Source organism: Cygnus atratus, chromosome 10 (genome assembly GCF_013377495.2).
Source record: "Cygnus atratus isolate AKBS03 ecotype Queensland, Australia chromosome 10, CAtr_DNAZoo_HiC_assembly, whole genome shotgun sequence".
In the NCBI taxonomy this organism is placed as follows: Eukaryota; Metazoa; Chordata; class Aves; order Anseriformes; family Anatidae; genus Cygnus; species Cygnus atratus.
Window position 1 is genome coordinate 14,352,376 of NC_066371.1, and position 13,921 is coordinate 14,366,296.

Below are 13,921 nucleotides of genomic sequence, written 5' to 3' on the forward strand. Positions count from 1 at the left end.
ATGTAGTTGATCACTATACTTTTGCGTGGTATTCACCTTGTAGTTTCTCTGCTATGGTGTAGTTTAATATGTTAGTGTTTTCTTTAACTGTACACTGTATGGTTGTGTGGGAGGCTTTCGTGTTTGTTTTAGCGCTTTCAGGCTGCTTTCTGGACCAAAAAAAAAAACTTTAATTTTCAATATGTAATTTCTCAGTGTAGTGTGAGGACTCACCTGGTCTGAAATGCATGAACTGATCTCTCTGTCTACCGCCCACCAGGTGGCCCTCGGGCACAGCCATTCAGTGGAGGCAGTCCAGAGGCCGTGCAACTGTACAACCTGTGGTGCTTTCATTTCTGGTCGCTCCAACCTGAGCAGGCTCCTGTAGCAGGTCAGTGCCCCGTTCAGATGGTGCAATCAAGGTGACACACCTGGTGAAAGGGCACAGTGCTGCCGCCGGCAAAGAATACAGCAGCTACTTCTTGGAGGAGAAACGCCTCAACTGAGGTCCCTCCGTAGAACTGGAATTTTAATAGTGGAAAGTCATATTCCCCAGTGGTATGCTGCTGCTGGATACTTAGACCAAACTGTCTAATGCTTCTCCTTCCTCAGAGCAAGTATTTAGAATAACCACCAAAGCCTGGCACACAGAGGAGAGGAGAGGAGCTCCAGAATACTTCCCAGCTACACTGCAGCTGGAGACCTGCAGAGGTCAAAGTTGACTGGAATTACTCTATCATGCAGTTTTTTTTTAAAAGCCCTTTTGGTGGAAGGGAAAAAAAAGTTTTTCTTAATTTTTCCCAGACTTGTAAAGCTAAAGACTTGCGTTTTTTATTAACTGCAGTAGTCAAGGATATTATCCACAGGAGTGGCACTGGCTGCTTTGGGTGAGAGACTGCAGTGTAAGAGTGGCACTTCCCCGTTGCCACTAACAATTAAGCATCTCAGGCTTCAGACTGTTCTATGAATCTTTGCTTTTCCTTAATTCTTCATTTCCAGTAGTTCTCCTAAAATATTTGTATTATCTTTGTAATTGAAGAGGGCTTGCAAATTATTATTTTTTACTGTAGATTAAATCAACTGGAGCTTAACTGAATATTTCTAGGGAAAAAAATCATAGTCAAAAATGAAAGTTTAACATAACTTTCTTTTAATTGAAGACAAATAAAAGAACCAAGGGCTCAAACACTTTTAAAAAGACACATTATGTTCCCCAATGTCTTCCTCCGAGCAAAATATACAGCATATATATATATATATATATATATATAACATAACTACATTCAAGTAACCAAACAATTTACATTTTCCCAAATAGAGAAAATAATGCACATGATTCACATACCTTAAACCCAACCATGCATAAAAGGACACTGCCAATAAATCAGCAGCTAGACATAATTAATCACACTACTGTGTTATTATTCTGAAGTATTGACAACATCGTTGGAAGGGTAACACTTAGCACTTGGAGTTTTCTGTTCTTAATGTTTAACCCTGCTTTAAAGTCCAACTGTTCAGAGATTATTTTTCTAAGATCTGTTCAAATTTAGGGTTGATAAAAGAAAATCCGTCAAATGCAGACTGATCCATAGACTCGATCAGGTTTTTGTCACTGTAAGATAATCTTGGCTTTTCATTTAGAAATTCTCTGTCGAAGTTGTTGTAGTCACTTGCTGACTTCTGTGTTAAACAGAGAGGGAAGATAGTTTGAGACAATAGTTGCAAACTTTTTTTTCCAGAAAAGATTGCTAAATATGAAAGCTTAGCAAATTATTTTTCAAACCCTGCTGAAAAAAAAAAATCCCTTTGCCTATTTTAAACAATACTATAACATTACAACTGGGAAATTACTACCTGTTGGTTGAAAACAAACAGCACTGGGTTGCTTTGGAAAAGAACCACCTGGATATGTGATAACATTTCAATGAATTAGCCAAAGATTCTATCTTGACAAAAATCAGTGCATTTACATTTAAACCCAACACTCCTTGGCATTAACAACTTTTTTTTTTTTTAATTTCTGAAAGCATTTTAAGGTCTGCATTTGTTCAGCTATTGCAGCTACTTTGTGTCTAGATAAAACTAATATTTGTGCATATTTCCTAAGAATTCATATTACTTAAGACTACATTCTACATTCTGAACCTTCAAAGCTTATGGGTTGCAGGATTCTTAAACTTCCAGAGCCCATCTGTATGGGAAAATGCAACATGAAGCCTCCTGTTCTCAAATGGAACACCTCTCCTGCATCAAGTATGTAAGCACTCTTTAAAATGTACTTTACTTCCAGATTGTTTTATCCATTCTGGTACTGGGGTGGAGGAAAACTGATTTGAATTTTTAATGTGAACTTTTTGTGACGAAGCAGTGGGAGCCTGTGGTGACACAAATCAAGCACTGCATAGTTTGTTCTTTACACACTTTTTCAGGTAACACTAGGGATGTGCATTCGAAGTAGCTGTAAGTTCACCAGTATGGAGAATGCATCTTTTTCTGAGCTGCTCTAGTTAAAGTTAACTATCAGTAAGCACTAACAGTGCTATCAACAGTGCTAACATCAATGCATACAAAACACTGCATTCCTCCATTGATCTGAAAAGAATGGATAGCAGCACTATTCATTATTTTCCTGAAGACAACAGTAGTGAAGAGGTTTCTTAAAGCTGTATAGGAAGATGGTCTCAATAGGAAGATTTTAGGGTAGAAAAGATTTCAGGTTTCAGAATAAACTACTGTAAGGATGTTTTGAGCAAGTTGCAGGATTCACCCATCACCCCTAGGTTGGTGACCAACAGACGTGCAGCACTGTTACAGGAACACAGAATAATCCACGTACCACTTTTGGCCTGAAAGGAGGGTCTACCTCCCTCTTCTCTAACGCTGCCCAGTTGATAGTTTTGAAAAAAGGATGGTCTCGGATATTCCCAGTGACCCCAAGTCGTCTTGTTGGATCTCTCTCAAATAGCTGCAAGACAAGATAGCCAACAAGGCCTTACATCCGTTCAAAAGGTAGGTGGCAGTGGAAGAAATAACTGGCATACTGCTGAACGAACAAAAGTTGCTAACAGTACACAGACATTAAGGTCACCTGGCTTTCCATTTGTAAAAGTCATCTGCTAACATGGATTAACAGCTCCTTTTAAAAGCCTAGATTTGTCCCTCCTTAGCGGAAATAGTGGACCGTGACCCACTCATCAATCTTCAGCCTTACCTTTTCTAGTATATCTTTTGATTCCTTGGTAATCCAGCGTGGGTAGTGAGGTGTGTCCACTCGGATTGACTCGAACAACTCATCTTCATCATCCCCATGGAAAGGGGATTGTCCAATAAGCATCTCGTACAGCAGGACCCCAAATGACCACCAGTCCACAGAGAATGTGTACCTCAAGCCTTGCAGAATCTTGTTCCACAGAAGAGGGGCAGGGGAAGAAATATGGGTAATTAGTAAAAGACAGAAGTACATACAAAAAAACAGATCAGTGAATTTAAGAGGGAATCTTTTAATAACTAGCATATCTAGAGGGAAAAATCCAGCAGTCTGAGAGGATTGTTGACACTGAAGTACAGCTGTAGTTTTCTGCTCAGCTGCTGTTTGTGGAAATGTGGACAGCTCTGTGGACAGATCTTTGCTCTCATTCTGAAATTTCCTCCATTGACTTTAAATACCATGTACTTGGAAAACATCTGCTCTAGTTTCATTACAAGATAATAAAGTAGGGGAAGGAAGGAACGTGTGGCAATGAAAGCAGATTATTAACCAGACTTTGACATTTATAGCTTTAAAAGCTAACTACCTTATTTGACTACTATGCAAATCAGATAAAAAGCCAACTATGAACACAAGGAATTTAACTCTCTAAGATTCTCCTTTGAATTCTGGCTGCTTGCATCTGCTTTATCAGCTGCAGTGCACATGCTCATTTTGCAGGAGTCCTGCATGTATGCTAGCTGTAAAAGCAGAAGAGAAAACTAGTTTTTCAACAACTGAAAATTTTAACATTTCAAAACCTATTAAAAAAACATTGTAGATACTTGTAAATATTCTATCTTCAGAACCCTCTACAGAAGAAGGCATCTAATTTTTTTTTCTGTGCTTATTATTATTATTACATTTTGGAACGATTATTCTCTAAAGAGAAGAAAAATCACAATGGCCATTCTAACATCAGTCTATTAAATCCGCCCCTGCAGTATGTGGCAGTGATGTACTGACCTCAGGAGCAATGTAGTCTGGGGTCCCACAGAATGTGCTTGCCTTGTTCTCACCAACTACATTTTCTTTGCACATTCCAAAATCAGCTATTTTGATATGGCCTTCCTTATCGAGCATCACGTTGTCCAGTTTTAGGTCTCTGCAAAAGGTATATTTAAAAAAAAAAAGAAACATCTTTTAAGGACAAGTATGTCATTTTTGTATTCAGATGCATGCAGTTTCTTCACAGATTAAAAATGTCCTCCCTACGTTGTACGAAGAGGCTTTTCAAGAAAATAATCATCTATCAACATAATACCTGCAAAATTGTACTTTGATACTTGGAAGAGGGTAGGGAGAAAAGAAGAATTATCTCTTGTAAGCATAAGAAAGTGGCTGAGATGTGTATATAGCATGCCCATATAATCCTCATCATCTGCTTTTACATCCAAAATCACACCCAGTGCTTCTGTTGCCTCTGGACGGAGGTGTGAGTTAACGCCTCACCAGCTAACATAGCAGCACTACAATGGACTGCATAGCTCAAAAGAAAGCTTGTTGGATTCTTGGGGCATTTGGCACAAGCCAAATTCAAAGCATGCCCGATTTTAATCTTACCTGTGACTTGCTCCTAGTTACAGCACGAGGGGGGGGGGGTTCATGTGCTGTGGCCACAGTCTGTGAAGTGCCTATTCATGCCTTTTTTACAGAATAACAATCCTCAATCAAGGAAGAGCTTTTTAACAGCAGTTTCCAAAAGCTACATTCCCTCCCTTTGACTGCAAAGTGTTTTTTGTCCATCTGGCTGCAAAAGCGCATACCGAAGAGGGCAGGCTGAAGAGAAACTGAACAGCCCTTCTGCTTACCAAGAAAGCCTTGAATAGAGCAGATTTTACATAGGAACAGGGCAGTCTTTTCTCTTTGTTAACTTGAGCTTACAGTATCAGCTACTTATGCTGCCAAAAGCGTGAGCTGCAGCTTGAACCAAGAGCCCCTGCTCTAACGCAATGTGCTATAAACCCTGTGTTTGGACATCAGCTGCTGTTCACCTTGAGTAAACTGAATATATTTCTGAGACAGGGAAAGCTCATCGTAATGTAGGGCACTGCACTTACCTAGCTGCAACTTCTAAAATCTTTTGTATGGGTGTGAAGGATTTACTTGCAATGCAACACCTACCTAAAACCACTACAGTCAAGGTCAGTGACTATACTGGTAAACTTCCTGTGCAAGAGGGGAAAAAGTACCTTTGGCTTTGCTGATGTCCTGTTGATAAACGGTACCAGTTTGTCTGAAAATATTTTATACTGTGAAATTTCACTCTAGAAACACTAATTTAACACAGGGGAATTTAACAGCAAGCCTAAAACTATATAGAAAACTTGGGATGGAAAGACTTCCTGCGGATAACAACACGTCCTGGAGTTTGGTCCCTTCCCATGTATAAACCTGCAGGAGGCAGTGGGAATAGAGCTGGATGCATTAAGTACCTTTCCAGGCTACAGTTGTCTTCTCTGTGAGGCAGAAAGGCTTCGAAGAATCACCTTTCTTCATCAAGAAGTTTTCTGGTAACATTGATCCTCCTTACAAACACTTTCTTTTTGGTGAAATACAAGTCTAACTTCAGGAAACTGCTTTACAGGATGGTGCTCCACCAGACATTTCCTGTTTCTATAAAGGGAGGTGGGCAATAGCGGACATCGTGGGGCACCTTTACCTAAGGCCATGCAGAATTTGCTCTCAAGCATGCACCTGTTATCCTTCATACTTGTTTGTTAGAGGTAAGAGCTACCTGAGCAAGTAGTTACCAAACGGTTTTAGAGCTGGGGTGGGGTGAAAAGGCTGGAGAAAGGAAATTGAGAGGAAAAAACACATCTTAAAAACAAAACAAAAAATTCTGATCTCCTGTAATGTGGATATTTACATTAAGAAACAGTTGGTCAGGATCTGCTCCTTGATGTTTAAGAATCTGGTGAGGCAGAAGTATCAATTCCCTGCTTTCACATGGAAAGTAAAAGCAGAAGACTTCCACCTCAGTGGTTTTCCAAGACCGGTAGGAACTGAGACCCTCAAGGACACTCACCATTGCCACCAAACTCGAAAGACTCGTGATGTGAAGGGAGTGTTTAAAAATAACAGACAAAACTGCTTTTGTGTAATGTAAATAGCATTCCATCATTCTGGTTGCCAAGGAAAAGACACAAAGATACAGATTCATCTCAGGCATGTTAATGCCCTTGGAATAACATCAGAACTCTGACAGACAGTTTTTACTTGTTACATCAATCAGTAACTCAAGCATGCATGAAGTGCTAAGACAATTAATAGGTTCCACGCTGGTGCTAGCTGGTACTCACCTATAAATAATGCCTTTGCTGTGAAGAAACTGTAGCCCACATAAAATTTCAGCTCCATAAAACCTGAAAAGACCAAAACATCTTTTAGTCTGTCTTGCTCAGTTAAAACATTAGACAATGCAGCTGGCCAGAAGAGCTGCCATAAACTTCATGCAGTGAAAATTACTGTACACTTCTTTAAACACTAGGAAAGAGAAATCCCATATTTAATATTACACTTGTATTTACACAGATGGATGCTATAATCTGCAAGTTAATTTTCACCACACATCTGTGGTGTCTAATGCCAAACAGTAAAGTGGACACCAGCTTTCTTTAATGCTTCATTCCCCTTCCATGGGGGAACACTGTCCCTTTTCTTTCAGTTTTATGAGAGGTATGCATATGCCTTCTGAAAGATAGCTACTGGGAGGTCAGTACTCATGGGGCGGCTTTAGGAGGGACGGCACATTAATGGCTAAATTTGGAATGGACCTCAATTACCTACACTCCTATACCCACCCAATTGCAGCAGACAGAAAGCATTGCTGTTTCTCCTCAAAAAGGTAGTGTTAATCCACAGGATGTAAAGAAAAACTCTTAAGGAATGCTTTCTCCTCCTCCCAGGATGTAAACTTAATAATTGTTTAAAAAAAAAAAATAGTGATTTCCACTTCTGTATTGCAGAATGAATGTTGACCCAAAACTTGAGAAATATGTACAGAAAATTCCAGGAGAAGCTGATAGAAGTTTGCTGAAACACAAGTAAGTTGGGGGATTTTGTCCAGATTTCTGCTGGGGAGAGTCAGAACAGAGCTAGCCCTGACCCATGAGGCTGGCTATTGCAGGCTGCTTTTTATGCTGGTCTTATTGATCCAATCCAATCTAATCTGTATTTCTTAGTTAGCACAGTAATGCAAGCTGTTTTCCAGTCGGTTACACTGGTGCTTTTGGGCAGATCCATTACCCCACCCTGTGTTACTTTTAAGGTCTTTCATGAACCCATTCAAATTGTTCTAAAACTAAAAGTTATAGTTAAAAGATGCAAAACCATTATATAATTGTAAGTCTTCAGCTTCAGTTACCTTCAAGCCATAGGTAACGGACAAAATGACACTTGTTAAATGAAGTGTTTTCCCATTTTAATTAGTATCTTGTAGAAAGTGCAGGTTATCTTCCTATAATATTATGTCAACTTATCAGTAACAGTGATATATTGTTTACTAGGTTCCCCCTGCTCCCCAGTGCTGTTTTGTTAGGAAATTAATTTTTCCATGACAGTACAGCTTTAGTGTGCTTTAAGACCATATGTTTTCATTGCTGGCTTATGTTGAGGTTTACCTAGCATCTCCACATACAGGTGTATCCTTTCAAGCAAAACATCACACTGCTATGCAAATGATGGAAACCTAACTCAATACATCATTAAGTGAGCTTCATTGTATCAAACTGATGCCTATAAAACACATTTTCAATCATCAGACACTGAAACACGAGTGAAAGACTAACAGCTAAGTGGTGCAGAACTAGAAGTAGTAAAGCCACAAAGATTATAACAATTCACGGGGATAGGGACTGAAGTGCTGTAGACTTACGTTGCTCTGTAGAGATCAAAACGCCCTTTGTCTTGTATGTGGAACATCAGGTCTCCCCCATTGAGGAACTCCATAACAAAGAACAGATGATCCTGTTTGCAAATAATCAGAGAATGGAAACATTATTGATGCTATCACAACCGCACCTCAAGTAGCAATCTGGCAGTGGGGACCCAGCAGCCACTTTCGTCCTGTCCTGACATATTTCTGTTTCATGCACCCCTAAGAACGCATGAGGCTGCTGCAGGTTTGAGTAGCATGGTCTTGCAAGGCTAAGGAGCTCACCTCATATTCTGTGGGCTTCTAGATTTAATATAAATATACATTCAAATATATTTCCTGAATTCTACCTGTGACAGTCATCTTTGTTCCCTTCACTGAGGATAAAGCTAGGGTCAAGGTTTTAAATTAAACTGTCTCTTACTCCAGATCGTGTAGATGTTATTCTGATCTCGTCAGCGTATATGGGTATCGCACTTATATTTACTTTCCACAAGGCTTGTGAACTATTACACAGAACACAAGAAGGGGGATTTAACTCTTGCATCACTAAAGTTATTTTCACTTGACTGTTGGTAACAGCATCCATTAAAAGGCAACATCTGTTGCGTTGCCCTTGCCTTTTTTTTTTCCTCCCCTTACCTTTGTCTGGAACGTGCAGTAAAGATGTGTGAGAAACGGATTTTCCCATGCAAGTGCTAAAACCCGCTTTTCCACCATGGTACATTCCACATCATCGTCAATTAGTACCACATCTTTTTTCAGAGCTTTGATAGCAAAGAATTCGTTCTTCCCTTTCAGCTCAGCAAGCAGAACCTACAAAAAAAAAAAAGATGAGATTACAGCATGTGTAGAAAAGCCTGTTGCTGATGATATCAGTAAGGAGAAGTCAAAGGTGTTTATAGCAGTTTGTTTTTTTAGTAGTTGTGGCAGCTATGCAAATGGTGAGATTTGGCAAGGTGAAGCTGCTGGGCATAGATGTGAGGAGACAGGGTACAAGGACCTTGTAACACAGGCACAGCAGCTTCCAGTGCAGTTTTTCTGTCAATGACTCGTGAGAGTATGAACAGAGGACGTGTAAAGTCTGTTCCTTCATTACAGCTGGAGTTTCACAGACAACAGAGGACAGAATCTGTGGAGGTCACATCACCCTTGGACAAGCACAGAGTAAGCAAGGAGCACAAGGAGCAGAGACAGATGGGAGTGGAAGGTCACGCTGCTGTCCCACATTTCTCTGCCGTTGCACTGGAGCATTATGAGGCTGTTTCGGTAGACAGAATGTGAACGTAATTGCCCTTTTGGATAAAGGGCAATTCCTCTGACTGGGTTGAAAACCCCTTGTACATTATGAAACACTTCTGAGTTCAGACAAGCTGCAGGTAAAGAACTTCCAGTGTCTTTGACAGAGATGGCTATATTTTGTTCTCTTAAAATATTATCTACTCAAGTGGCTGTAAGACCTTTCTGGTTAACAAAAATAGCCCATAATATTGCAGAGATCAAGCAAGGCAGTCACCTTAAGCTCTATAAATTTGTTACATACCTTTCCAAAACTTCCTTTCCCTAATACTTTATGGAAGACAAAGCTGTCTATGTTGAATTTTCTCCTGCTTGCAATTCGTGATGCTGTCTTGGCTGTGCTTCCCTCCCAGAGTTTATCGTACTGGCTGTTATCTGCTAATTGAAACAGGGAGTTTAAAGTTCAGTATATGCAGAAAAACTGCATGACTCAGATTCTCTATTAGGAATTAAGTACTAACATACTATTTCAGTTCATCTGCTGCTGGGATATTGGCAATTCTAAACATACAGGTCAAATCATGTAGTTCATAATAAAGTTTAAGTTATGAAGCATATTTGATAATGTTGCATTTGGATCTGTGATTGTTTCTGATGCTGGCTTTAAGCAACACATATGCAGGAATTACAAAAATAAAGGGTCCTAAATTTCCCCTATTGCTAAGATTCAGAGCATAGTTTAGAGAACAGAGTACTTTACAAGGATGGCTTGTATTTTCTTCTGTTAATAGAGGAAGCTAGTCCCTCAAAGCAGAGAGGCCATGAAAAGATCTGATTTATGCTTGATCCTGGCTAAGAAGCACGAACATACAGGTTAGGCTTGATTATATCCTAAAATTAACTTTTTTTTTTTTGCACCCCTGCTACACAGATCTCCTGTGCCACCAAGACACTCTGATGACAATCATGAGATGATACCGGGTCCTGCACTTTGGCCACAACAACCCCATGCAGCGCTACAGGCTGGGGGCAGAGTGGCTGGAAGGCTGTGCAGAGGAAAAGGATCTGGGGGTGCTGGTTGATGCTCACCTGGACATGAGCCAGCAGTGTGCCCAGGGGGCCAAGAAGGCCAAAGGCACCCTGGTTAGTGTCAGGAATAGTGCAGCCAGCAGGGCCAGGGAGGTGATCGTCCCCCTGTGCTCTGCTCTGGTGAGGCCGCACCTCACCAGTCTTTGTGAGACTTTTACAATGCTAGAACTCTTTTAGCAATTTAAAACCAAAACAAAACCAAACAAAACCAACAACGACAAAGTAAACCCTTATTCTGAAGCTGAAGCTTATTCTCTATTCCAGGTCCTTAAACTACCTCAGCTGTTTAACTGCAACTAGTCTTTTGGCTTAAATCCTAAAATTTGTAGTATTGTACAAAGGCCTCTAACATTCTGTGAACAAATTGAGATAGTTAACAATATTCATGACATTTCAGTTACAGAAGGGAGAGAGGTGTGTTGTACACGCATGTCTGATTAGTGAGCCATCCTCTGCTTCCACCATGGGGAACCATGCCACGAAGAATAAAGCGAGCGTTTTGCTTAAAAGTGGGTATGCTCATGGACTAAAAATACTAGTGTTTGTCAAAAACTATATAAGCATTTTGTGTGGCCAGGTAAAAAGAATTATGTGCATATTTTTTTTAACAATGCTTGTTCAAAAAATATTATCTAACATAAGGCAAGAATGAATAAATAAACGTGACAGTTTGTACAGTCTAGTAGGCAAATGGCTAAACAAAAATGTTTTTCTCACCTGTTGTATCTCCTCCTTTAGGTTTCTTATCAAAATCTTGGTAAATACCAACACTTTCTACAGATCCAGAATCAGACCTTCGTGTAGATTTCTGAGGAGGAAGGGAACATTTGAAATTATATTTGCACTGTTACTTTAGAAATATTTACAACAAAAGCTGTTAAATACAACATCATGATGGCAGATGGCAGTATGATCATTTCTTTTAAATAATTAACTCCTAGTACATAATTCTTCTCAAAATGTAGTTCGGACTATTTAGCCGCACTTTTTACAGCTTCAGCCAATTGCTTTACTTTCTTCACTGCAAGAAAATATTAAAATTCCTGAACAGTCTATGTAATTGTCTGTTGAAAAACTATGAAAGTTATAACAGTTTGAATCCACAGTGAGAATAATTGCTTGGTTTGAATCCACTGTGGGAAAGCATCCCCTTGGACTAGTGTTAAGGTTTTGAAACACAAGGTGGGAACCACTGTCATTCTGAACACGCTGAAGACAGCGTGTGACATACTTTTTGAGCGCATGCAAACAAATTTTATGTATGGAAGATCCCCAAGATCAAGTTTTAGTAATGAGCAGATCGTGTTTTTTTTTTTTTTTGTGTCGTGAAAAAGCTGGTGTAACAGCTCTCACTGTTTTCAAAGTAAATATCCTGTGAAAGCTCAGGAATGCTCAGCTCACAGGAAATACTGTTGGCTTTTATGATATATTCTCCTGTTTTAATTTCAGAGCTTGTGTCTGAATCTTTATTTGCAAGTCAGAAGTTGACGGTAATCCGTACACAAGAGACGGCTATGGTGCAACAGGAGACCAACAATGTAAACTGTGGGGCCTGTGTTAATTCCAGAGGACTTTTCTGTGTGTATATATATCAGATTAATAAAAATGGAAGCTCTCTGCTCTATTTCTCCTTACTTATTTAATTTAGCATTCAAAGGGAATTCTAAAGTTGAAGCACGGGCAGACTTCAGCTTTATGCTACTACTGTTTGAATGCAATCAAACACAAAGGGAGAAAATAACCTTGGCACCGTTAAAGAACCAAGCTGTATTTCAGGAAAACACAAACCTTTTGTTTAAAAATTCTTTGTCAGGTGGGATGTTCTTCCCCCAGCTTCTCCTCTAGGCTATTGCCATCTTTGTTAGTCTCTTTATAGGTCAAATTAAGAAGAGAAAGCTGTTTCCATTGCCTCAGGCCCAAATTTCCATTCCCCATATAAGTGACATGGGAAAGGGAAGTAAAAATAAAAAGCTCTGAAACAAAATTGCATGACAAACAGCAATAAAGCATACCTGGCTAACTTGATTTAAAGCTTCAGCTAGCAACTTCTGGTTTATTCCACACAAATTTGCCACCTTCTTTTGACACTTATGATGCACATTCATCCCACATTCTAAAAGAAATGTACAGTTACACAAGCATCAGGAAAATACTGGCCAACATTACAACAAAATGGCTGTTTTGCTGTGCAGTTCATAAACATTATAGCGAGCCCAGATTAGACACTGATTTATGGTTCTTAATGAAGTTGTAATTTTAGTCTTTAAGCCAATGAAGGCTACAAAAATCTATTCAAAAGGAAGAAGTTGCAATTATTTTTTTTCTTCTCAAAATCTTCTCAAAAGATCGTCTTAACCAAAATGGTAAGAAAAGATCATCTTGCATTTTTGTGGTAGAATTATAAAAATGGTATTTACAGTGAACACTTTAAAGACACTTTTAGGTGCTACCTTGAGTCAGACTCACCAAATTTCACCTATTCCCAGAAGTAATTTCAATTATATGCAAGATGATACTTCTACCAGGTTTTCTGACTGCATGAGAAGCTCACCTTGGCTGAGTTGCTACATGAGCCAAGTGCCTAGTTTTCTCTCTGCTAAAAGAGAGTGTTTAAACAACACATGGATGAGATAAATCCCATTCTGTATAACACATATACAAATGCACTATGTGTAGCTAATCTCTAGTGGGGGGCAGAGAGAAAGAGACCACGCTGGAAAAGCAGGAAGAGGTCCAAGCTGCCTTCCCTCTGCCTCCATACCTTCACATTTGAGTCCTTGTTTGACCAGCCCCCAGAGCAGGCTGCCACAGTGGTCACAGAAGGTAGGGCTCATGTAGTTGTAAACTTTGAAGCGGTGAGGCATGTCGATGTTGAAACGTTCCTTCTGAAACTGTTGGCAGGGAGAGGGGTGAGCCACTTCACCCAAAACAGGACCAGTTTCTTACAGAAAATAGCTTGGATATTACAAAGCTACAACAATTTAATCCTCAATACCCCAGCCTTAACATACTGCAAGTAAGAAGGTGGGTACACATCCCACCCTAACTGGACAGTAACTGAACAAAACTGTGCTTTTAGCAGCATCTCTTTACATCTCACCACATTAGCAGTGAACATGAAGCTACATGCATAAACTGCTTGGAGTTTAAAAATATTTGAGACAACTGTGTGAGGTTTTAGGGTCCTGACAAGAGTGAAATTGATGTTGTAGTACACTGATGAAGGATAGGAGAGTCCCTGTGAAATGCACACAGAACATCAGGAAAAGATGTCATTTCACCCTCACAATGTGCCTCTAGGTGTAGCAACACACCACACACAAAACATATCCAAGAGAAAAATTCATCATCTTGGGATTTTGCAGCCTGCCACAATCCTTTTTGCTCTATAAATACATCCTTCATCTAGCAGGGAAAGAAACAATCAAGCAACACTAACCACCTTCTTGCAGGGCTTTTAAGTATTTTTTTTGCTTAGAAGTTTCCTC

At 39.7% G+C, this 13,921-nt stretch overlaps 1 protein-coding gene across 2 annotated transcripts in view; it reads right to left on the reverse strand.

Moving 5' to 3' along the window:
- Window positions 1-1,106: 1,106 nt before the first annotated feature.
- Window positions 1,107-13,921, reverse strand: part of PRKCD (protein kinase C delta) — a 68,141-nt gene continuing 55,326 nt past the window's right edge. Inside the window, exons 8-18 of one of the 2 annotated variants that reach the window (XM_035547010.1) lie at window positions 13,195-13,324; window positions 12,446-12,546; window positions 11,151-11,241; window positions 9,649-9,782; window positions 8,748-8,921; window positions 8,106-8,197; window positions 6,532-6,594; window positions 4,196-4,334; window positions 3,194-3,382; window positions 2,819-2,947; window positions 1,107-1,662 (exon numbers count right to left, since the gene is read on the reverse strand). In XM_035547010.1, coding sequence (XP_035402903.1) covers window positions 1,504-1,662; window positions 2,819-2,947; window positions 3,194-3,382; window positions 4,196-4,334; window positions 6,532-6,594; window positions 8,106-8,197; window positions 8,748-8,921; window positions 9,649-9,782; window positions 11,151-11,241; window positions 12,446-12,546; window positions 13,195-13,324 — 1,401 coding nt within the window. In that variant the 3' untranslated portion in view covers window positions 1,107-1,503. The remainder of the gene's footprint in view (window positions 1,663-2,818; window positions 2,948-3,193; window positions 3,383-4,195; window positions 4,335-6,531; window positions 6,595-8,105; window positions 8,198-8,747; window positions 8,922-9,648; window positions 9,783-11,150; window positions 11,242-12,445; window positions 12,547-13,194; window positions 13,325-13,921) is intronic. The other variant, XM_035547015.2, reaches the window with a different exon arrangement.